Genomic DNA, 22,205 nt, shown 5'->3' with positions numbered 1-22,205 from the left:
TTCCTGCTTTGGTAGATGCCATGACGGCTCCAGGTCTTTCCAACGGACGATTGTGGGCCCAGATGGGGGTTCTGTTTGTGATGTCATGATGGACGGGGTTGCGCCGACCGTAGGCTTAAAGGAATCTGTACTGCAACCTTGATGGGCAGAGTTCAAAGCAACGTACAGTACGCAAGGGTAGAAGTCAGCTTGAAGAAGCAGCCACCTTTGCACGACTTTGAGTCGTTATCGGTTATTTCTCCTTTTGTCTTACGAGCCGGAGCTTCGGACGGCTAAAACGCATTTGCATGCCGGGGGAGGCTTGATTAACAGCGTATTTCCGTCTCTCCAGAAGCTATTTGCAAATGTCAACGTTGGAGAAGGATGGAAAATTGTCGCTATTTCCGAACAATACCGAGAGAAAACCAATCGTCATTACCGGCTCCGATTCCTGGTCGCCGGCAGCCCATGAGCCGGACACCATCAAGACTGTGTCTTAAAAGGGAGTTGGAAATGTCGTTAAGTCCTGGTCATAGAGCTACAGAACAACATGTCCACGATGCAACCACTGACAGACAAGGTCTTCGGTGTGACGGGCGCAGCATCTGGTATAGGTCTGGCCACAGCTCATTACTTGGGACGTCGAGGTGCCTCTCTGTCGCTGGCAGATATCTCGGAGACTGAGTTGAACAACGCGGCAGAGTCAATACGACGTGCAACAAGAATCGAGGTGCTGGTGTGCGTCACCGATGTGAGCAAGCCCGAGCAGGTTGACGAATGGATATCATCAACAGTGTCAAAGTTTGGCAGACTCGATGGCGCCGCCAATCTCGCTGGTGTCTTTCGTGAGTTTGGCGACAGTTGTGGCATTGCTAGTATGGATGACGGGTTGTGGGATTCTATCCTCGGAATCAACTTGACGGGCCTCATGTACTGCTTGCGAGCTCAGCTCAAGGTGATGTCGCCCGGCGGAAGCATTGTGAACGCATCTAGTGTTGCAGGGTTGCTCGGATCAGCGCAGTTCCCCGCTTACTCGACGAGCAAGCACGGAGTTATCGGCCTTTCGAAATGCGCAGCACGAGAAGCCGGCAATCGAGAAATCAGGGTCAATGCCATTGTGCCGTAAGTCAAGAGCTTTTGCATATCTTCTCCAGCGCTGACCTGGTGGCAGTGGTGAAATAGAGACACCTATGATGCAGAAATCTCGCACTATGGTCACCAAGCCCGGTTTCACCTCGGCCAGGGCCATTGCACGCTCAGGGCAGCCAGAAGAGGTTGCAGCATTGGTTGCCTTCCTCCTTGGGAACGAGAGCCGTTTTATTACGGGCTCGGTATATCAGATAGACGGTGGAAGGATCTGTTGAAAATCCGTAGTAAAACAGCGGCGCTTGCGCTGGTCGTGAACAGGACGACATATCTTGAATACGTGCAGTAAGGCATTTTGCGGCTCTTGTTAGCAGATCTTGGTTCGCTGCCGAGCGACCGTTAAGAACGGTAACCGAAATCTTCGGATGTCGAATTGTGCAATTTACGCGAACCACATGATCGGTCTCGACCAGAGATTACTAGTACTCCCACCCATTACTGAAGCAAGACCGCCGAAGCATGGGCTGGGCAATCTGGTAATCTAGAGCCTGGGCCTTGAAGCTTTCAGGGCTTTTGGCCACAACGGGTGCACTGGCGGTATTTTACTCGGTACAGAACACGCTTTATATAGTAAACTCGGGTAGCATCGTCACTAAAAAGACTCAATACCGACGACAACGACCACGGCAAAAAGCAACAACAACAACAACATCAATATATAAATGGCACAAAACGGGCGAGAATGGACATCTTTCCCAAGGCATAAAACGTATGTACGTCACTCTCTTTGTCAGCTAGAGATTGGACAAGCGTCAGCTTGTTTACCCAGGTACTTAAACGTGCCGGGGACGGCCCCGGACCACAGCTTATCAGGCAAAGGATCGAACCTGCAGGTATTGGCCAGGTCTGTTGTTCCGAGGAGAGAGGCAATAACAAAGTGACCATTTGACCTGATGTATTAGGATAAAGCAATCCGCATCGCAAAGGAACAGACGGTGCTGACCGCTCAAGGACTATCGACATACACAGATCCTGTAACAAGATGGATGTCCTATACCGCGCTTCGAGCGCAACCGCTTGTTAATGTGTCGAGATCGAGAGCCATTGTGTGGAAACGAGTGCAGTTCAGTGTGCTCCAGCTAACAACAGAGGCGTGATCAAAATATGGCAATAGCGTTGGGGTGGCTTGCAACTCCACCTATAGGCCAAAAGTTAGCCATGGGAAATTTGGGGCCTGCTTGTAGGCGCCATACCTTTAACATTGGCCGGAGAGCTGGTGATGAAAAAGGTGTATCGTCCTGTCCGTTTGCAGCATGCTGCGAGGTCGTCGAGGTTCCACATCTCTCCAATTGGTACTCCCCACAGAGGCAGGAGACAGTGGTGTAGGTGCTCAGGTTCGTCAAACGGCCACGTCTCGAAGGCCGGAGAATCGCTCGCGACGGCACTGAAGTAATTGTCGTGAAGGAATTCCTCCATAGCATGTCCACGAGCGAGTCCAGCAAAAGCCAGGTCCGCGGATTTCTTTTCCCCGAGTTCCTCTCGACCTTTCTCGTCCAGGTTCGTGTACGCCTCTGACCAACCCGTTCGAACGATCAGAATATCTCCATACTCAAACTCGACGTTCTGCGCTTTGACGCACGCCATGAGCTCGTCGACTGAGATCTTCTTGGCGCTGAATGGATCGTATGACTTTTGGGCGAAGGAGTAGAAATCCAGCAAAACTCCACGTCCGACTAGGAAGAAGATCCATGTTTAGGTCTCTACTGGGTGTATACCGAGAAATTCAATATCCTGACTTACCAATTCCCCGCTTTGCCCAGTTGTGGACACCGATTTTGGACGAGGTTTCGATTTGCTCCAGCGACGTCTAGCCATCACCGGTTACGCTCCAGATCTCAGCTGACATAGTGCACTCAGAGGCCTTACATTATTGTACCAAAGAGGAGCGTCGTTGTGCATTATTCCCACCTATATTGCTGTCAGATCAACGATTGGTAGCACATTTCTCTCACTTACATGACGGAAGCCATCCCATTGCGAACCACTCTGCGTGTTGAGAGTGTACAGATCGTCGAAGACGTTCGTGAGGGTGTGCTTCAGCTTGTGCTGAAAAGGTTCTCGCCCGTAGAAAGATGGGTATGGCAATTCTGCTGGGAAACTGATGAATGTCAATTAGCCCTGGTGGCCGAGTGGATCTCGAGATGGCCCCTGACTTCAAGCCTATTGTTTCCCCTGACTCAATCAGCGTTGCCGCTTTAGCAACTCGTTTCGGGGTGAGAAGGTTTAGACGGCCTAGCTGATCATGGGATGGTCAGCCTTGCAGAGAGAATCAGCTGGCTAGAGGTAATCTTTCCATCACTAGCATACCTGATCATCCTTCCCCCAAAACCAAGCTGCACCTTTGGGAGCCCCTGGGATGGGTTCCAGCTCGCTAAGCTTTGGTAGCGAATGGGAATCGGGATTGAAGACAGTCATTTTTCCGATAAGAGATTGTTTCACTATTTCTACTCAGGAAAGCTAATGTCTCCTGTACTCAAGGGCGGGAAATACTCGCATATCTATCGGCAGCAGAAGCACGTGAGCTGACGTCGAAAGTCCGGGAGCAAGATCCGCGCCTCCTTAATGCTGTCGGGAATAGGAGTAATTCCAACCCTTAGTGCTGGAAAGGTCGTAAGCTGGGGTTCCTAGAAAAGAATAGTCGTTCTCGCGGAGCTTAATCAACATGCGAGGCTGCTGCACTCCGTACGGCAGGATAAATCACTGGGTATGTTAATACCCGAGAGCTGTACGTACCAAGGTGCCAAGTGTCCAACTTTTGCACATATTCGTTCGGACGTTTGCCAGCACAATTATTTGTGTGTACTTTCTAAAATTACGTGCGTTCCAGCCTATGAGTGCTAGTTCGGTTCGGAGATGTATGAAATCATATATGAAGACTAGGAACCGGATCTCCGCTCCTACTGGTTAAGCATCGGGAGCAAAAGACGAGTGAGCCGAACCATCGCAATGCTACCGCCAGGTAGGTCCGCACCCGGCTATTTGTCTGAAAGTATAGCCAGACATTGTCCCGTGGATCCAAAAATACTTTGCTTTGCTTTTAAACCATTGAGAAACATGCTCCCAGCAGCTGTCTCGAGCCGCATCATTTGATTAACGCTGTATAAGCCCCCAAGTCCGGGGCCCGGCGATTCAACCATGTCTCCCAGAACTGCTTCAACCTCATGGCCCTCTGCCACGGTCCCTGAGGCAGCCCGGGAACTCCTCGACTACTTCTTCTCGCTGATGGATACTAACAGCGATGAGGCTGGGATGAAGCTGACAGAGGATATATTCACACCAGACGCGACATTCATTTCTTCAAGCGGGGTCTTCAAGGGATCAGCAGGTTGGTAGCCCGTAGAAGCCCATTGCCCGTCTCATTCGGGCTTGAAAGCAGCTGGACTGACTTATACCTGCTTTTCCTGCACAGAAATCAGGGGCTCTCGAAAGAAAGCCTGGGATTTGATCGAATTCCGGTACCATTCGATCACAAAAGTATTCTCCGCCACTAGTGACGGCTCGGATTTGTTGATGATCGGAAACGCGGTCTTGGTACTCAAGAATGGCAAGAAAATTGAGGGGGAATTCATTGCGCGGGCTGTCCTTGAGAAGATTGATACCTCGAATCCGAAGATATCCTTTTTCCAGGCTTGGGGTGTACGTTCATTTCCATGCTCGGACCACCTGGCTTTACGGCTAATAAATTATACAGGACACCGGCCCAATGATCAAAGCTTTGCAAGTACAATAGCGGGCGGGCATGAACGGTGTGCATCCACTGGGAATATGCCCTTCGACTTTGAGTATTCAATGCTGCTGGAAGTCGATTGGACGCGTGGCACGGATTGCCTGTAGTTCATCTGGTGATAGAAATCCCCGAATAGCCACAAATCAGGTTGGATTTATATCAGCGCACCTTTCTAACTTACCCTGACAAGTCATCATACAAAAATACTAAGCCGAATTTACATTTACTCCTAGCAAGACATCCTTCTGCCTACTGTGGAGGTAAACAGAGAACATATGGCAGAGGGTTTTACGGATCTATCCATCATTGACAAGCTCCCTCTTGATCACGAGGCTGGGAAAAAGAAGGTTGAAAACAAGTAAACATTCATTTCATCCCTCTGAAGCACGATATGGCACTTGCCACTGTGCGACGCGTTTGACAAGGTGGCTAATGTGATAGTCTACCAGACGTAGGAAGTCATGATGGTCCCGAAAAGTTCCCATTCACCTAACTTTTGCCCGACATCATTGCCGGCGCTCCCAATATTGACGAGGAACGGCATGAAGTGTTCTGAACTTCCGACGGGCTGGACAGCCTCGCTGTTCGGGAAGTCCTCTCTCCACCTGGCCATCTTTTTGCACTTCTGGTCGGCATCACTGATCTTGGCTACCTCCTCCATGGCATCCTCAAACGGTCTGTTGCTGGGAACCGGAGGAGCTCCAGGGACGCCCATAATGGAGTCGATGACAGCCGCGAAATTGTGATAGCTGGATCCGCTACCCAGGATGACATAGCCCTCATCTCTAAAGGCTTCAAGAGAGCGTCCAAGTTTCAACGACTTCTCAGTTGCTGCGTCTGCTCCACTCGGAATCGAGACTTGGACAATCGGCAGGTCTGCCTCTGGGCGGAGGAGAATCATGGGCACCCAAACGCCATGGTCCCAGCCTCGCTTGTCGTCCAGAACGGCCTCGAACCCGTCCTTGTCGAGCTTTTCCTTGATCCTACGGGCAAGCTCTGGATCACCTTTCGCACCAGGGTATTTGATCTCCCAGGCTTCCTTTGGCAGGTCTTTTGCCAGGTTATCGAAGTAGTCGTAATAGATGTCTGGCTCGGCACCGGATGAGATATGAGGCTGATCCGTCTCCCAGTGAGCAGTCACAATAATGATGCCTTTAGCTCCGTCCAATACCCATCTTGTCTCCTTACAGAGTTCGACAAGTGGCTGCTGGTGAGGAGCACCGAGAATGGCGAAGGGCCCAGCGCCGTGAGAAACGAAGAACGCTGGCGCGCGTTTTGTGGTTGGAGTAAGTGAACCCATGGTTAGTTGTATTGGGAGTGGCCCATCAACGTTGGAAGCGTGCTTAAAAAGTTCTCTGACAGCCATTAAGAGTGTCCCTAACAAAGCGGGAAATCAGAGCACGTGAAGCTTTCAGGCAAAATCGGAATGAATTGACAACCGACCCGGGGTTGTGGTATTGATCCAACCCGAAAATAGTTTTCCGGACATGAGACTTTGGCAGTGAAACGTATCAACGCATCTCGCCGGCTTCTATTGTCTACCATCGGCTCGCAGACACTTCGAACACTACTGGGTCCGAACGTCGCTCGGTTTGAAATGAGAAACACTAGTACTCAATGCTAGTACACGATCATTGGATATCTCCCCACGTTGTAACGCCTTTGTACGTAAGCTAGATCCATGTCTTTAGAGCCAGAAAATTTCAAGTCGGTCAAGGAGATATTGCGATCGAGTGCGGACTCTTCTGTGGTAGTTCAAAGGAATGTGTTCGTTCGATTATATCCACTCTTCAGCACTGGAACAGAAAGCAGGCTCTATGACTTTGATGCCACTTTTGCTCATGCTTCATACAGGGAAGGGGAGCGGACTCATCCTATGGCCGCTGTAGAGTAGAATAACCTATTTGTCGAAACATGGGTAGGCGCGAACTTTGCCGATCTTCTTGATCTCCACCTCAATCTCGTCGTCGTCATTGATACCAGTACCAGGCTTGCCCTCACTGATGAACCAAGCGCCTCCGCCGCAAGTACCCGAGAAAACAACCGTGCCAGGCTGCACCGTCGTTCCTGGGCGGTCAAGTTAGCTTTGAAAAGTTCATGACAGGCAGTGTAAGCATACCAGTTGACATTGAGGATAGGATCTGAGCACAGTTGAAGATCATGTTACGAGTATTATCGCTCTGGACCATCTTTCCATTCCATTTAGTGGTAAGGTCCAACTCTGGGAGTACTCCAACCACGCTGGGGTGAACCAGAACCGGACCAACGGGGGTCCAGTCGTCAAATGCCTTCGAGAAGATGTAGTTCATTCGTCCTAGAACCTTTCCCGGACGTGGAGAAAAGTCGCAGCCTGCGGTGAAGCCCAAGATATGCTTCTTCGCTTCTTCAACCGAGATATCCTTCAGGGGTCGGGAACCCGTTTGAAAAACAAGCTCGCCTTCATAGTCGAGACACTCTTGTTGCACCTTGTATGTGCGCAACAGAGCCGGATATGGTGGAGCAAGTGAGGTTGCAGGTCGGAAGAAGATGTATGGAATATTGGGCATGAGATCCTACTATCCGTAAGCGCTTACTCCGTTGCCGGTGAAAGCTTCCGCGGCTGAGCGGAATGAGAGATGAATGTTAACCTACAGGGGCGCTGTAGAACAGGGATTCTGTCACGTGATCCTTGTAGTTGAGACCGGTGTTGATGACTATAGGTACAGTCGCGAAAGGCGCCAACAATGTGCTTCGTGTTACGGTTACTTTTTCGTTCGTCAACTTGATGTTATTGAAGACGGGATCACCCTGAGCAATCTCGACCTCGAATTGCTCGTCTAGATCACCATCTTCGCTGGGATTGACGAGTTGGGCAAATGTGGGGACACCCTTGTGTGAGAAACGAACCAAGTGCGTCCATGCCGGTGATTCGCTCATAATGATCGATAGTCAAGACTTCGACGATATAGTTTTGGCAATAAGTGGTTAACAGGAAAAGCGACAAGATTAAGAGTGCGATAGAGGTAAACCTAGGTATCGCTAGCTGTTTATATGCAGGCACTTTACAGAACCACACTCGTATACCTGTAGCTTCTGGACGTTATCTCGGAACTCGACGAAATAAAATCACCCTGAGCGGAACCTTTCGGCGTGGCTTTGGTGTACCATTCTCCGCAGCGACTTCCTAAGTCCTTCTGGACGTACTTTGATGTAGAGAGCGGATATAGACGACGCTGCTTCCGTATCCCTTGTCCACCTCGCCTAACGGAAGTCTATGTTACCCGAGCCGAGACCCTACTCCTAGCAATTGAGCCAAGCCCGCTCACACGGAAGTAGCCCTCAAATAGCGAAGAACTTACCGCTCGAAATTGCGACTGATTATTTCTGTGAATCTTTTCAACGACAATGGACAATGATCTTCAGACGGACACGGCCCATCTACTCCCAAATCCTGGAGGTCAGGGCCCAAACCCCACTAATTCAAATATTCGATACTCGGGCAGTGGTCGGCCGCACCGCTTGTGCTTCTGGCGGATTTTGGAAGCGGCCACTGGGGGAACAGGACTGCAAGCCTTGTTTATCGCTGGAGGGAGCCTGGCTTGACAGGAGATGGCGGTCAACGGTACGGGGAGCATGGTGCAGCAGCTGAGAAATGTGAAGCGGAGTGCAAATGAAGAACTGCGAACCCTGTGCTGGGCGTCGACGGAATCTGAAAAATCCGAGAGAGTATGTCTGAGGTCTCACAACTGCCGTCACGGCTCGCCATTGTTACTCCGAATGCTTCTATTGGATAGTTATTCCTGCTGAATCAGGTATATGCCCTGTGGTCAAGCGTCATGTTCAATCAGCTGAACCTTCAACACAGAACAAACGCACTTTCTCAGGTCCCGAGGATGATTTCGTCTCTCCTTGCTAACTTAGTTGGGATGTGAGAGGGACCCTATAGCCGAATAGTTTATGGTGCTTTCCATGCACAAGCGTTTTACGTGGCAGTCATATGGAGCGCTGCGAGGTAGCCGTATAGCAAGCCACGCATGCCGGCGATGCCGCTGTTAAAACCTCCTCCCCAGTCTCCCCATGCGGCTGAGTTGCCAGCGGCGTAGAGTCCGGAAACGATGTCGCCAGCACTGTTCTCCACACGTCCATCACCATCGATCGGTAGACCAGCTGTCGGCACTCCCATCGTAACACGCTCGAGTCTCACCGCGTAGAATGGGGTTTGAGAGATCGGAGCCATGTTTGGATTCTTCAACTTGGGGTCCCCAGCCATGAGGCGGCCCCACGGGTTGCTTCCACGTTTGAAATCCTCGTCCACACCGTTGCTGCACATTTTGTTGAAGCGCTCGACGGTGGTCTCTAGGCCTTCAGGGTCAATTTGTGCCTTCACCGCCAGCTCAGTCAGCGTGTCGGCCTTGACAGCCATGCCCTCAAGAAGTGGCTGCCCAGGCAGGACAGGCAGCATGCCTCGCTGATTGAGCATACTTTGGTCGAAAACAATCCAGGCCGGCCAATTCACCAGACCGTCCTCTTGCCCATCGAATCGTGAGACCTTGGCGACAACATCAGGATAGAAAGAGTCATTAGAGAAGCGCTTTCCTTTGGAGTTGACTATGATCGAATGGGGCCGTCCAGGAACCAGGAGTCGATATGCTGGGCCTCTTCCGTAAATTTTCTCGGTTGGAACCTTGTAGCCCACAAAGATTGGGGACTGACCTGGAGCCCGTGATGGCATTGGGATGACTCCCAATTTCGAACAAAGCAGAATGTGGTCGCCAGTGACAGTGGGCAACGCCATACTGCCGGCCACTGGGAGAGCATCAAAGCTGCTGACGAAACGTCGATTCCAGTCGTAGCCACCAGTGGCGAGAACAACACCCAGGCGAGCTCGAATGCGACGTGTCCCGGAGGAGTCACGCACTATGACACCTGTGACTCGTGAATCCTCAGCCACGAGCTCGATAACCTCTGTAGAAGTACGAAACTCCACCTTGCGCTGTAAAGCAGCATACACTAGCGCAGCCGCCATCCCTGCTCCCGCACAGCGTTCATCATTAGCGAGGTGGCGTTGAATACAAGAACCGATGCTCTCTCCGCCCCCCTGCATCTCAACCCACTCGGTGGAAGTTGAGTAACTGTAGTACGGTCCATATGGAGAGGTTAGGACCTTGTTCTTGTACTCGCCGAGTTTAGCGGCCGGAAAGGGTATAACTTCCACGTAGCGACCTTCTGGGGCTGAGCCGGCGACTTCTGGATAGTAGTAATCAGGTAGGCCTCTGATGACCGTCATGGGAACGCCGATTTTGGCGTCAAAGTACTTCAAGCATTCTCTCGACCGGGCGAGATATTGGTCGCGAATCTCAGGATAAGCATGTCCTTGCCCAAGGTGATCAATATAGTCTTTCGCTTTTTGGGCGGAGTCGGGGATGCCTGCTGCTTCGGCTAAGTGATTCGGACCCGGCCATAATTGTCCTGAGGACAGAGCTGATACTCCGCCTAACAAGTCAAATTTCTCAATCACAAGAGCTTTCACCCCACACTCCGCGGCAGTGACGGCAGTCGATAGGCCTGCAATACCAGAACCAACGCTGACGGCGTCATACTCTTCGTCCCAGGTTGGCCCGTCGATAGCACTCATCATCTCTCCTTTGATCGAATCCTTAGCCAAGTCGAAATCCAATGGAAAGAACAGGATATATCTAACGCAAATGATTGTTCATGTTCGGGGATTTGAATTCATCGGAACAGCCAATTGTCTGCTGCTAAGTAACCTTGATAGTTCCGCCATTCTCCGAGTAGGCACATCCCTTCCGGCCCAAGACCAGGAGGACCAAGTCCGGGCTTACGCTCCCTTCGCTCCCTCCTAACATTACTATCGGACAGCATACATTGTTACATCCGAACCTGTAGGAACCAAGTTATCCGGCTACATCAGAGTCAACTAGCCTATCTTCACATGATGTCTAGAATATATCTACAGCCGGACTTGATGGGTGGCTATATCGAGTTTCTCCAACTTGTCAGATCCCAACAGATGTGCCAATGAAGACCTTGCTACCAGAGTATAGCGGCATGCTGGGCCACCGCAATGAGGCTTTGCCCACGGTGGGAGCGTTCGTGCTTGCAACCACCATATCCTTATGTTTTCTGTATGGTATTTGGATGTACACATCTACTACTGCATACCCTGGCTTTTCATTTATTGGGAAAGATGAAAAAACAAAGACCACCTGGCAGTTGAAGATGCTCTGGGTCAAACAGGCGAAGAGGCTCATTTACGATACGCTTGGCAAGGTGAGGCTGAGATCAAATGCATGAGGAACGAGAAGCTAATGCTAACGTGTGCCAGACGAACAAGCCGTTCCAGCTTATGGCCAGTACTGGGCCGCTGATAATCCTGCCCGCCCATTTCATGGACGAAGTTCGCAACGACGACCGAATGACCTTCGCTGCTGCCCTGAAGAAAGACTTTTTCTCGAATTACCCAGGATTCGAGGGGTTTCGTCCGGCAGTCGACAATCATGTCTTCACAAAATCTGTCAGGATTGGCCTTACGCAAGCCATTGGCCAAGTCACAGAACTTCTCTCACTAGAAATGGCAGGAATGCTTCGCGGGATGTGGCCAGTCAAAGACGGTATTTTCGATTCCGCAACTAATTGTCTAGCTTTGAACACTGATCTCATATTAGAATGGACGAGCACGAAATTCAATCAAGATGCACTGACAATAATCGCACGATTATCGTCACGTATCTTCTTGCCTGAGCCCCTATGCCATGATCCGCAGTGGTTAGACATCGCGGTTAATTACACGGTTGATTTTTTCACAGCAGCCTTTACCTTGAGGATGTGGCCTAAGGGCTTGCGGCCATTTGTCCACTGGGTCTTACCCCAAACTCGCAAAATCCGTAAAGAGGTCGCAACAGCAACCCGTCTCATCGAACCTGAGCTTTCTCGCCGCTCGAAAGTAAAAGCGGAGGCGCTTGCGGCCGGAAAGGAAGCCCCAAAATATGTGGACGCCCTGGCATGGATGGAGGCTGCCGCCGGAGATCAAGCAGATCAGTACAACTACGTATGGGGCCAACTGAACTATTCTCTCGGTGCCATTCACACGACATCGATGACATTTGTGTATGTCGTCTACGATTTGATCGAGCATTCCGAGTACATTCCTTTATTAAGAGAGGAAATTGCGGCTGTGTGGAAACCGGGCGATGTTTTGACCAAGAACGTGCTGTACAACCTCAAACTGATGGACAGTTTCATGAAGGAAAGTCAGAGGCTCAGTCCGGTAACACTCAGTGAGTACCTTCAATACCCGAAGGTGATTGCATCCAGTAGACGACCCAACTAACAGCCGGCTCTACAGTGCCTATGAACCGAGTTGCGCAAGAGAACGTTACTCTATCTGACGGGACCGTGATCCCCAAGGGGGCTGGACTTGGTATTCCAATCACCGCAATGACGGATGAGAAGTATCACAAGGACCCTCTCACCTTTGACGGCCATCGCTTCTACAACCTACGCCAGCAGCCTGGTAATGAGACAAAATACCAATTTGTCACCACCAGCAACGACCATATCGCATTTGGCCATGGCAAGCATGCTTGTCCTGGCCGGTTCTTCGCCTCCAACGAGATTAAGATTGCCCTAGTGCAGATGCTTACAACCTACGATTTCAGATTCCCCCCGGGCAAGGGCAGGCCGATACCTCTCGAGAACGGAGTGAGCATGGTCCCGGATCCGAGAGGCCAAATTCAATACCGACGCATTAGGGAATAATGAGACTCGGGCAAAATGTAAATGTTCGGCTGATATAGGAAATATTTCGGTCAGAAAGGTCAAGGGACAATCTTTGGGCCAGGAAACAAGACTGTGGCGAAGCAATTAGAGAAATATTCGCGGATCAGAATTGGTCTCCGTAACGGTCATAACTCTGTACGGGAAATAGAATTTGCCATCGAACGATTCGGGTCTTGCCTGTAATGTACTCTTGTGCATTTTATTCCCAGCACGGAAAAGGAGATAACTTGGTTAGCTGTCTGAAGCACGTCAGCAACCAGATATCGGGACGGATACATCAAAGGCCGGTATTGTACGATTGCGACCACCTATCCCCATTCGATGGAGGTGAGTTTTTGTTAAGGATATGAGATTATGCTCGGACTCGGAATGTTTCCTCATTACTTCGTTATTTCCATCATCACAAACATGGCTCCCATGCTGCACATATATATACACACTCTCAGAGAGAGATTCCGCAGGCTGGAGTGTATTTACAATGATGACCAAGAAATGACTAATCCTTCTCCTTGTCACTTCCCACATCGGAAGGTATCTGGACCAAATCTTCAACAGTTTTATCGCCTCACCGAGAATTTTTTTCTCGGCAGCGGTCGACTCACGTCTTCGGAAACTGCTTCCTCCCCTAACCGGATGATAGTTTCGCCAATATTTTAGGTAGAGGACAGTGTAAATTTGAACCATCCCATGATGGAACGTTGTGAGGTGACTTTTTCTAGTCTTGTTTGATTGAACACCTGTGACCAACCGGTCAAGCCAAACATTAAGAAAACTCATTTGGAATCGTTGGCTTGCTAAGAAAGTTTTTGACCTTCTCCTTAACTTATATTCAGCTTTGGTGAAGAGATTGCAATCATCATGCCCGATTTTAAGGACAAGCTGGTGTTAGTCACTGGTGCTGCGCGTGGTCTAGGGCGAGCAATGGCGTTTGAATACGCCAAACAAGGAGCCCACCTTATCATTATCGACGTCCTCGGTGACCTTGTGACAGAAACAGCCCAAGAATTGAAGAAAGAGAGCTACCAGGTCTGGCCCTTCATCTGTGATCTCGGCAGTGACAGCGCAGTTGCTGCTCTTGGGGAACAGATCAAACAGGAAATCGGTATTCCCGATATTCTGCACAACAATGCAATGTTCTCTCCTCATGGGACAGTCGAGAATATAGACATCGAAGGAACTCGCAAGGCTTTTGAAATCAACGTCCTTGGTTACATGCGAATTGTCAAAGCGTTTGTGACCGAGATGATTACACGTCGAAGCGGTTGGATCGTCAACACGGCTTCTCCCAATGGTATTGCACCACCGGCAGCATTCGCTGAGAACGGGGTCCCTTACAACCTGACCAAAGCTGCGGACATTTCGCTCAGCCAAAGCATGGCTGCGACATTGAGAAAGTACAACATTGGCGTCAGCGTACTCTATCCAGGGGCAGTGTGGACCGGAGCGTCCGAGAAGCCGCATGGAAGCGCGAGCAAAGAATTTGAAGCCGCACTCCAAAAGTTCTTTCTGGCTCAAGCTGTGAAGCCAGCGCAGGCCGCTAAGGATCTCATAGAAGGCGTTAAGGCAAATAAGTTCTTCGTGACTACTTTCCCGAACTTTGAGAAGGTACTAGTTGAGTTCTCGCAAAATGGATTGGACCCTGACGGAGAATATTCTTGGGACGGCTAAAGCATCGAAGCTTAAGAACGTTAACAGTACTGGGCAGAGATACTGGTCAATGTAATTGATCCCTTGCCCTAATTGACCGCTCACTTGAGAACTATTAACCGTTGCAAATTAGTCCTGCCCATATACCCCGATCATCGTAGCTTTGCACGTCGCCGAGGACGTTTCAACTGCGAGGTTAGAAACTCTCCTAATGTCCAAAGATTGAGTCAAACAAAGGTTAACACTCCGGCAGAGGACCATAGACTACGTGAGTTCAATTATTGCGGTACCTTGTCCGGCACGCACCATTTCCGAGCTGCTGTATCAGGTTGAAAGCCCCGAATGTCGCTCTCGGTAGCTATTACTTGTGGGGCAGATGTGGAATAACTATAACTTCGAAACCTGTCCCGCCCATGATTGATGATCTATCGATGCCACTCTCGCCAAAGTTTTGTTTCCCAGTTCATCTGCATTCTCGCTGGATACCTGCGAGAGTATACACGAGCAAAGTCCTTGGAACACAGTGAATTCGGCCAAGCATGCCGAGCTGGGACAACGTGCCAAAGGGCACGATGCGTGCCGTCACCCTCACTTCACCACGTTCGTCGCCTCCAGCTGCATGTTTCACATACAGACTAGACTACCCGAAACCTTCACTTCCCAATTCGGATTTCTGCCTCGTGCGAATCTATGCTGTCGGACTTAACCGCGCTGAATTACGTGCCCGCAACGCTGAGCCAGTCTCACCGGTCGAGTTCGGACTTTTTAAGGACGAGTTTCACGACCAATGTCCACTCATCATCGGCGAAGAATTCGTTGGCGAGGTCGCTGAGGTGGCCACGGAATCCCCATTCAAGGTTGGAGATCGAGTTGCAGGATGGGCTTATGGTGGAGGCAAGGCTTATGACGGCTCATATGCGCAGTATACAATCTGCCACCACCGACGACTGTGGAAACTGGGGGACGCAGCTAAAGATGTCGATTGGGATGCCCTTGGAGCTATGCCCATGGGCCTCTGGACAGCATACGGCGCCATCTTCCTCGCAGCAGAGACTAAACCGGGGGATGTGGTTTTTGTCCACGGAGCTACTAGTAGTGTTGGGCTCTGGGGCGTCTTGGTGGCCAAAGACAAGGGCTGCTATGTCATTGCGAGCACTAGGCAAGAGTCAAAAGTTCAGAAATTGAAGGATGCCGGCGCCGATTGGGTCGTGCTGGAATCGGAACTGAAGGACCCGCAAGTCATCAAAGCAATTGCCGCGAAAGGTGTCAACACCGTATTAGAGCTCATCGGGCTGGAGGCTCTAGGTCCAATCTCGATGCCTGTCACGAAGCGAGGCGGGACGGTCGTCAAATGTGGTATACTTGGAAAGGTGTGGCAGATGCCAGTTGGGGCTGGCATCGTCTCTGCCATGCGCAAACTCACCACATTCACCACCCTAGATGAGAACTATGACGCGGCAGCGCGGGTACTGGCTGAGGCTGTGAGGAAGGTACGTGACGGCAAATACAAGAAGGAGGTCTTTTTGGACAGTGTATTTGAACTCAAGGACGTGGGCGCAGCACATCAACGCATGGAGGACTGCGCGGCGTGTGGGAAGGTCGTTCTCTTAGTATCATGAGAGGCAACGACAGATTAGACTGGTTGTTCTCTGTTGTATCCTCGAGACTCGATGGCCTACTTGTCGGACTGCCTTTGCTGCTGTCGCCGCCACAAGAGTTTCCAAAGTGCGTAAAATATTGTATGATCGCGAACAATTTTAGAGCCGCGATCTCGATCAGGTTACCATCCTCAAATGCACCCCAGTCTGCGTAGCGTAGGTGTGCACATCGTGTGGGATATAAAAAGAGAGTCAAATGTATCCCCTGTTATATATAGGTTTTGGTTGTGTCAGTATATCACTATATGATATCGTATACTTGGTGATATCTATGTTCGACTGACCACGAGATTCTCGATTATTGCCGACTCTGAATTGTTCGATATCTGGCAGACATCTGGCAGACATCTGGAACTACAGACGTCCGCAACACTATCCTGTTTCTCTGTTCTGACCGTCCACAACAGCTTGGACGGTCGCATCAAGACTTTCCTGGGGTAGTCCAAGTAGTTTATTAGCCAATGTCCGTTCCTCCTCGAAGTTTGTTCCCGCGTCGCCCCCATACATGAGCCGGGCCAGCAGTAGGAGCACACCAGAGAAGTCGCCATTTGCCAGTTTTGCTTTACCTTCCTTTTCTCTGTCTACTGTGCTCCCTTTGTTGACCGTCCACTTCGTCGCTGTCGCCTTTTCAAGGGAAGCGAGGATCTCATTCTGCGAGACCGTGAAGGATGATATGTAGAGATACATGTTCGCGGTTTGGACTGGTTCGCGCAAGACCGCCACGACCGCTTTTCCGATGGTGGCAAGGTTACTATATGACGATCGGATGTCGCCGTCATCATATATCAGCGCCGTATGGGCTTTCAGGTCGAAGCCTAAAAAGGAATTTTTGAGACCCTGATGCCCTTGTGAGCTTGTGCTGCCGAATGTAGAGATCTGCTATAACGAATGACAGCAGGGCCAAGGAGTGAGAAATGGCAGGGGCAGTGCATCATACCCAGTCAAGGACTGGACCGGTTGCAAGTCCAGTCCATGAGAAGCTTGGATTCTCTTTCGCCGCAGCTTCTAGGTGGTTCAGCACTGTCCGTTTCTGCTTATAGAAGAGGACCAGCTCCTGTGCTTTTGGATTCAACGTGTTGGAGCCAAGTTCACTGGGGAGAAATCTCTTGACTCCGGCTTTCACCGCAATGTCTATGAGCTTCAGTTGGTCCAGCAACGCAGTCACCGACACAAACGACACCACGGCATCTTGCCCTTCGAAAGCTTCGTGCAGAGACGGGTCGTCGTACTCTTTCTTCACGACCTTTACGTTGGGCCCGAATTTGTTGGTGGAGTTTGGACGACTCAACACCGTTAAATCGAATCCCGCGTTCTCGATCGAACGGAAAATGGGTCCTCCGATGTTGCCCCCAGCCTACATCAGCCCTTGGTTAGACAACAACTCTGGTAAAGAGACCCCGCATTTTGCTGGATAACCTACGCCGATGAAAAGCACTTTCTTCAGTATTTGCGAGTCTGACATTTCTTTTGAGTGGAGGGAAATTGTTTGCGAACTAGCTGTTGATGTCTGAGGGGAAAATGGGGGAGAGAGATCTTGGGGCCCTTGATTGAACCGAGTTTACAATCGGCCGTTCTGCGGGCAAAATAAGCGGCACGCAATTTTGGCGACAAGCACCAGCCCAACCGAGTCACATGGTAGCATATGACCGTCATCCTCCGACAAGACTCTCATTGTGCGAAGACGAGTGCCGGTCGGACGACGCGTTGCCCGGTAGCGGGAAATCCGAGCCCGAGCATCCGGAATCTACACTGCTTCTGCTTCCGAGGCGCGTGATTTGACGCTGAGGCTCTACGAAACAGTCTGGATGATTCATCATCCGGGAGTCCTTCGGGTTGGGCTATCCAGTGACGCTACTCGGCGACAGTACTACGTACAAGCAAGCATGCAATGCTGATACTCTGCGCATTGAAAGAGACAAGAAGGCGGGAATGTACATTAGCAGCAGGGAAGGCCGCCCATGGCAAGCCAAAAGTAGACTCATAGCTGTCGAAACTCACGACCTCCCCAAACCCACGCCCCCCCCCCGGCGTACCTTCCTGATACTAAGTACAGGAGCTGTCATTGACCAGCTCCAAACACAAGTGAAAACCATGGCATCGGTGATGGAGTCCCGTATACCACTCACACCGGATCAGAGATGCATTGACGCCTACCGCCCGATCAAAGTCATCTGCATCGGTGCTGGGATGTGTGGAATCGCCGTTGGCAGTCTCTTCCCTCAACATATTACCAATCTAGAGTTGACGATATACGAGAAAAACAATGAAGTTGGCGGGACGTGGTTCGAGAACCACTATCCCGGCCTACGTCCTGGTAAGCACACAAGGGACAACCCTCACGAAACCGAGAACTAACAACCCACCGGATCTTACCCCACATGTGTATCAGTATACCTTCGCAAGCAACCCCAACTGGTCTCGATTCTACCCTCCCGGGGCAGAGTTCGAGGAGTATCTGAAGAGCGTGGCGAAGAAATACGACGTGTACAAGCACACGAAATTCCGTCATAGGTTCATAAGCGCTCGGTGGTTTGAGGAAGAAGGGCAGTGGGAGGTTACTCTTGAGCGGCTAGAAGACGGAGTAGTAAGTTGTTTTCGTCAAAGTCCGTGCGATTTTCTCCAACTTACACCTTTTAAGACTGTGACGGACCGAGCTGAAGTCCTCATCAAGGCCACCGGGTTCGTCAACGATTGGCGATGGCCCAACGTTCCCGGCCGCGAGAAGTTCAAGGGGACGATGCTTCACACAGCAAATTGGGACGACGCTTTCGACCCAACAGGGAAAAGGGTTGCTGTGCTTGGCTACGGCTCAACTGGCGTCCAGATTACCCCGGCTATTCAACCACTCGTGAAGCAACTCGATCACTATGTGCGTGGCAAGGTCTGGGTTCCGCCCGGGGGCGGAACTAATACGGAGGAATTGATCGAAAGGGGGGCCCATAACAACTGTGAGGCATTGGCTCGAGAAGCCTCTTTGCAATAAAACCTTATGTGGACCTATATCTAACTTCCCGTTAGTTGATCATGACCTCAGAGAACGCAAGCTGTTCACGGAGAATCCGCAGTTGTATCTTGATTTCCGCAAGAAACAGGAGGCGTACTGCAACAATGTCCAACGGATTTTCTTCAAGGACTCCGAGGCACAGAAGCAATTCACCCTTTTTCTCGATGCAAATTTGAAAGAAACCACCAAGCCGAAACCTTGGCTGTATGACGTTCTCAGGCCCAACTACGCGCCTGGCTGTCGGAGACTCATCATGGGCCAGGCTTGGCTGGAATGCATGCAGGAGGATAATGCCAATCTCATCCCTAAAGACGTGAAGGAGTTCACAGAAAATGGGATTATAGACGAAGATGGCGTCGAAAGGAACTATGATGCCATTATTTGTGCTACAGGATTCGACACGTTAGTACTCTCACTCGTCCTCCCTTCTCTTTATGTACTGATATTGCCACAGCCGCTTGGACAGCAGCGGCACACCTTTCATCGGAACAAACGGAACTCCTCTTTCCGCAGTATGGGACCCAGATCCAGTGGCCTACTTTGGGGTCAACCCCGAACAGATGCCGAACCTTTTCCTGATGTTCGGTCCCAATACAGCACCGTTTGCTGGCTCGATAGTTCACACTTTCGAGTCCACGGCTCATTATATAATCAAATGCGTCCAGAAACTGCAACGAGAATACCTCAAGTCCATTGTGTGCAAGTAAGTGTCTTAGGGTACCCCCGCTCCCTACCATGGCATGCTGCAGTGTATGAGCTGACTCTGGACTAGGCCGCAAGCCCTCCATAACTGGATCAAACATGTCGATCGCCACATGAGTAAGACTGTCATGTCTGACAGTGTGAGTCTATACACTCGCTCTCGAAAAGATTCCAGACTGAAACATTGCAGTGCGTGACTTGGTTCAAACGAAACAAGCCTGATGGCCGTACAATCACCATGTGGCCTGGTTCTGCCATGCACGGCCATATCGCGTGGGAGAATCCACGTTTCGAGGACTTCGATTTTACCTCATGGCTTCCCGAGGACGACACTCTGGCCTGGCTGGGGAATGGAAATACGGTGGCGGAGTTGACTGGCGTGGGAGATACGACCAACTACATGGACTATAGAGATGTGTCCAAGGTCCTCCCTGTACCAACCAAGGACTATACTCCGCCTGTCTGGCCCCCAATAGAGCATCAATGGCTCGGTCAGATGAATGGCGCAGAGTCCGATCAACACGTTGCGCTTAAGCAGAACGCAGCTTTAGAGGAGGTGGACGGCAACGCCATTCCGAACGCAGCCTTGAATACGGAGGCACCAGCAGTGACAAAACTCGCTGCCAGTCAGGAGATCGCGCCGCTGGGACCGAAAGTTGATCCTGGTAAGAAATCCTGTTTGACCTGAAGGTGACACGGTAAACTCTTCGGGGATATCAGCTAACTAAGTATTCTCGGAGCACAGAGTCGACGGCTGACGAGAAGCCAAAGATCAAGAAGTTCTATTGAGGTGACACAAGCCAAGGGCAGATAGTGCCGAGCTGAACTTGAGAAATACAGGTACTGTCGACTTCCATTCGCTGGTGCCCTCTTCTGATGCTCGCAAGTCTCCGGCACATAAGCTGCGCTGGAAATTGATCATTTTTAGTGATTAGTGAGGGAGGTTGATATCACTCTCCACTATGGTGCCTACTTGCTGTGACTGTGACGCACAGCGCGGACATATAGATTTTAGGAGTGGCATTTTGTTGGAGGGAAGTCATGTAATATTAGAGCTGTTTGCCAAACCCTGCCGATTGCACGTGACTCTGTTGCGCCCGCAACTGCTCTGCTATACCTGCCTCTGTCACATTTGACCGCCCAGTATCCAGAAAGGACAAGGAAGTCATGCTGTAGTATCTCGTCACCGCTTAAGTCTCTGATTCGGGGCGAAGAGCCGCGTACCATGTGTCTATCGGATACGTATACAACTATCGTTTGCGGCGCCCCAATGCTGAGATTGCCCTGGCTCATTCTTCCAGGGCTGTTTCAAGGCCGTATGAATTTGCATTGAACGTTCCTAGCCCGAAAGGGTCATGGAACATGCCACCGTTCCAGGGCATATTGAGGCCGTCTGGAAACATGGGTTGAATTTCTGCCAGGAGGCCGGGAAGTCTCTGTGGAAACTGGCTTTGGCCGAGAGAATCGTCCAGCCCCAACGGAAAGCTCTGTGGCTCACAAATGTGTTAACTTGAATTGGGCCTGCAAAGGCAGAATACCGAAAGAGGGTCAGATTCTCACCTGATTTGCCGCACCACTGTACAATGATGGCGATAAGTACCCAAGATCACCGGTCACGGTTGCAGACTGAGACGTCAAGGGAACGGCGTGGCTGGTTGTGAAATGTTGCTTATCCACCGTGACATCTTTCATGGACTGTCCTCTGGTGCTCTCGTACTGTCCGGTCTTTTCCGTTCTTTCCACCACGTCTCTCGCAGTTTTTTCGAACTCCGAACACACTCTGAAGATTCGATTCAGCTCCATACTGTCCTCAAGTCCCAACTTGGACAGAAAGACGACGAGCGAGCGCATTAATCGGAGGTCTGAACGTGATCGCGAGTCTGTCGGAGTCCGGAGAATGCTCTCAAAGAGCGTAATGAATGCGCTCACAGGGAAGTACAAGACTCGCCTGGAACCTGTTAGCATTTTGATCAGGTAGTAGGGATGGATGAGTCTGGTGCTATACCAAACGAAGCCCATATCCTGCACAGGGATATATTTCAACATGCGAATCGAAGCTCTGGCGGAGTGGCTGCATTGTGCCGCGGATTGAAACACTTGAGGATTCAGCGGCACAGATTCGAACATGTTTTGCCGGCCTGCCCAATAGCTGTGCTGGATTGATGTCCGATGGATAGTGTGCAGGCAATTGTAATACGAGAAGTGCAGAACTATAAGGTGGAGACCATGTGGAGTATAGGCCGTCCGGATCTCGGAGTCCGGTTGATCGAGATCGACCGGAATACCTTCTTTCCACTGCTCGAGCTGACGGTCGAGTTCGGTGATTGTGGTCATGAGTTGTTCATCCGACTGGTTCGACGCGCTTGCCGAGTACAATCGCTTGTGAATCTTGGCTTGGATGGTCGCGACCTCGGCCATCGCTCTGAACATATTGAGCCTTCCTTGGCCCCCAGGGAGAGTCACGATGCCAAGATCATCCTGCGGGTTTTCACTTGGGAGCTCTATGTTCATGTCATCTTCATCTTGGATCAACGGCAATCCAGAGCGGATACACATGTCTTTG

General features: G+C 50.7%; 2 protein-coding genes across 2 annotated transcripts; both read left to right on the top strand.

Annotated features, from left to right (window-relative positions):
• Window positions 1–10,870: 10,870 nt before the first annotated feature.
• On the top strand, window positions 10,871–12,610 carry PV06_11046 (uncharacterized protein; the record flags this gene model as incomplete). Its single annotated transcript, XM_016412653.1, has 4 exons — window positions 10,871–11,122; window positions 11,178–11,463; window positions 11,518–12,129; window positions 12,198–12,610. 4 exons carry the CDS (start codon window positions 10,871–10,873, stop codon window positions 12,608–12,610), a joined length of 1,563 nt encoding a protein of 520 aa, XP_016256966.1.
• A 5,589-nt stretch (window positions 12,611–18,199) lies between these two features.
• Window positions 18,200–20,431, top strand: PV06_11045 (uncharacterized protein; the record flags this gene model as incomplete). Its single annotated transcript, XM_016412652.1, has 8 exons — window positions 18,200–18,250; window positions 18,326–18,520; window positions 18,575–18,884; window positions 18,955–19,342; window positions 19,395–19,643; window positions 19,713–19,782; window positions 19,833–20,307; window positions 20,388–20,431. 8 exons carry the CDS (start codon window positions 18,200–18,202, stop codon window positions 20,429–20,431), a joined length of 1,782 nt encoding a protein of 593 aa, XP_016256965.1.
• Between the last annotated feature and the right edge of the window lie 1,774 nt (window positions 20,432–22,205).

The sequence above is a fragment of the Exophiala oligosperma genome, assembly GCF_000835515.1.
Source record: "Exophiala oligosperma strain CBS 72588 unplaced genomic scaffold supercont1.18, whole genome shotgun sequence".
NCBI classification, from domain to species: domain Eukaryota; kingdom Fungi; phylum Ascomycota; class Eurotiomycetes; order Chaetothyriales; family Herpotrichiellaceae; genus Exophiala; species Exophiala oligosperma.
The sequence above is the reverse complement of the archived record's forward strand: the minus strand, read 5'-3'. Positions and strand labels throughout refer to the sequence as shown.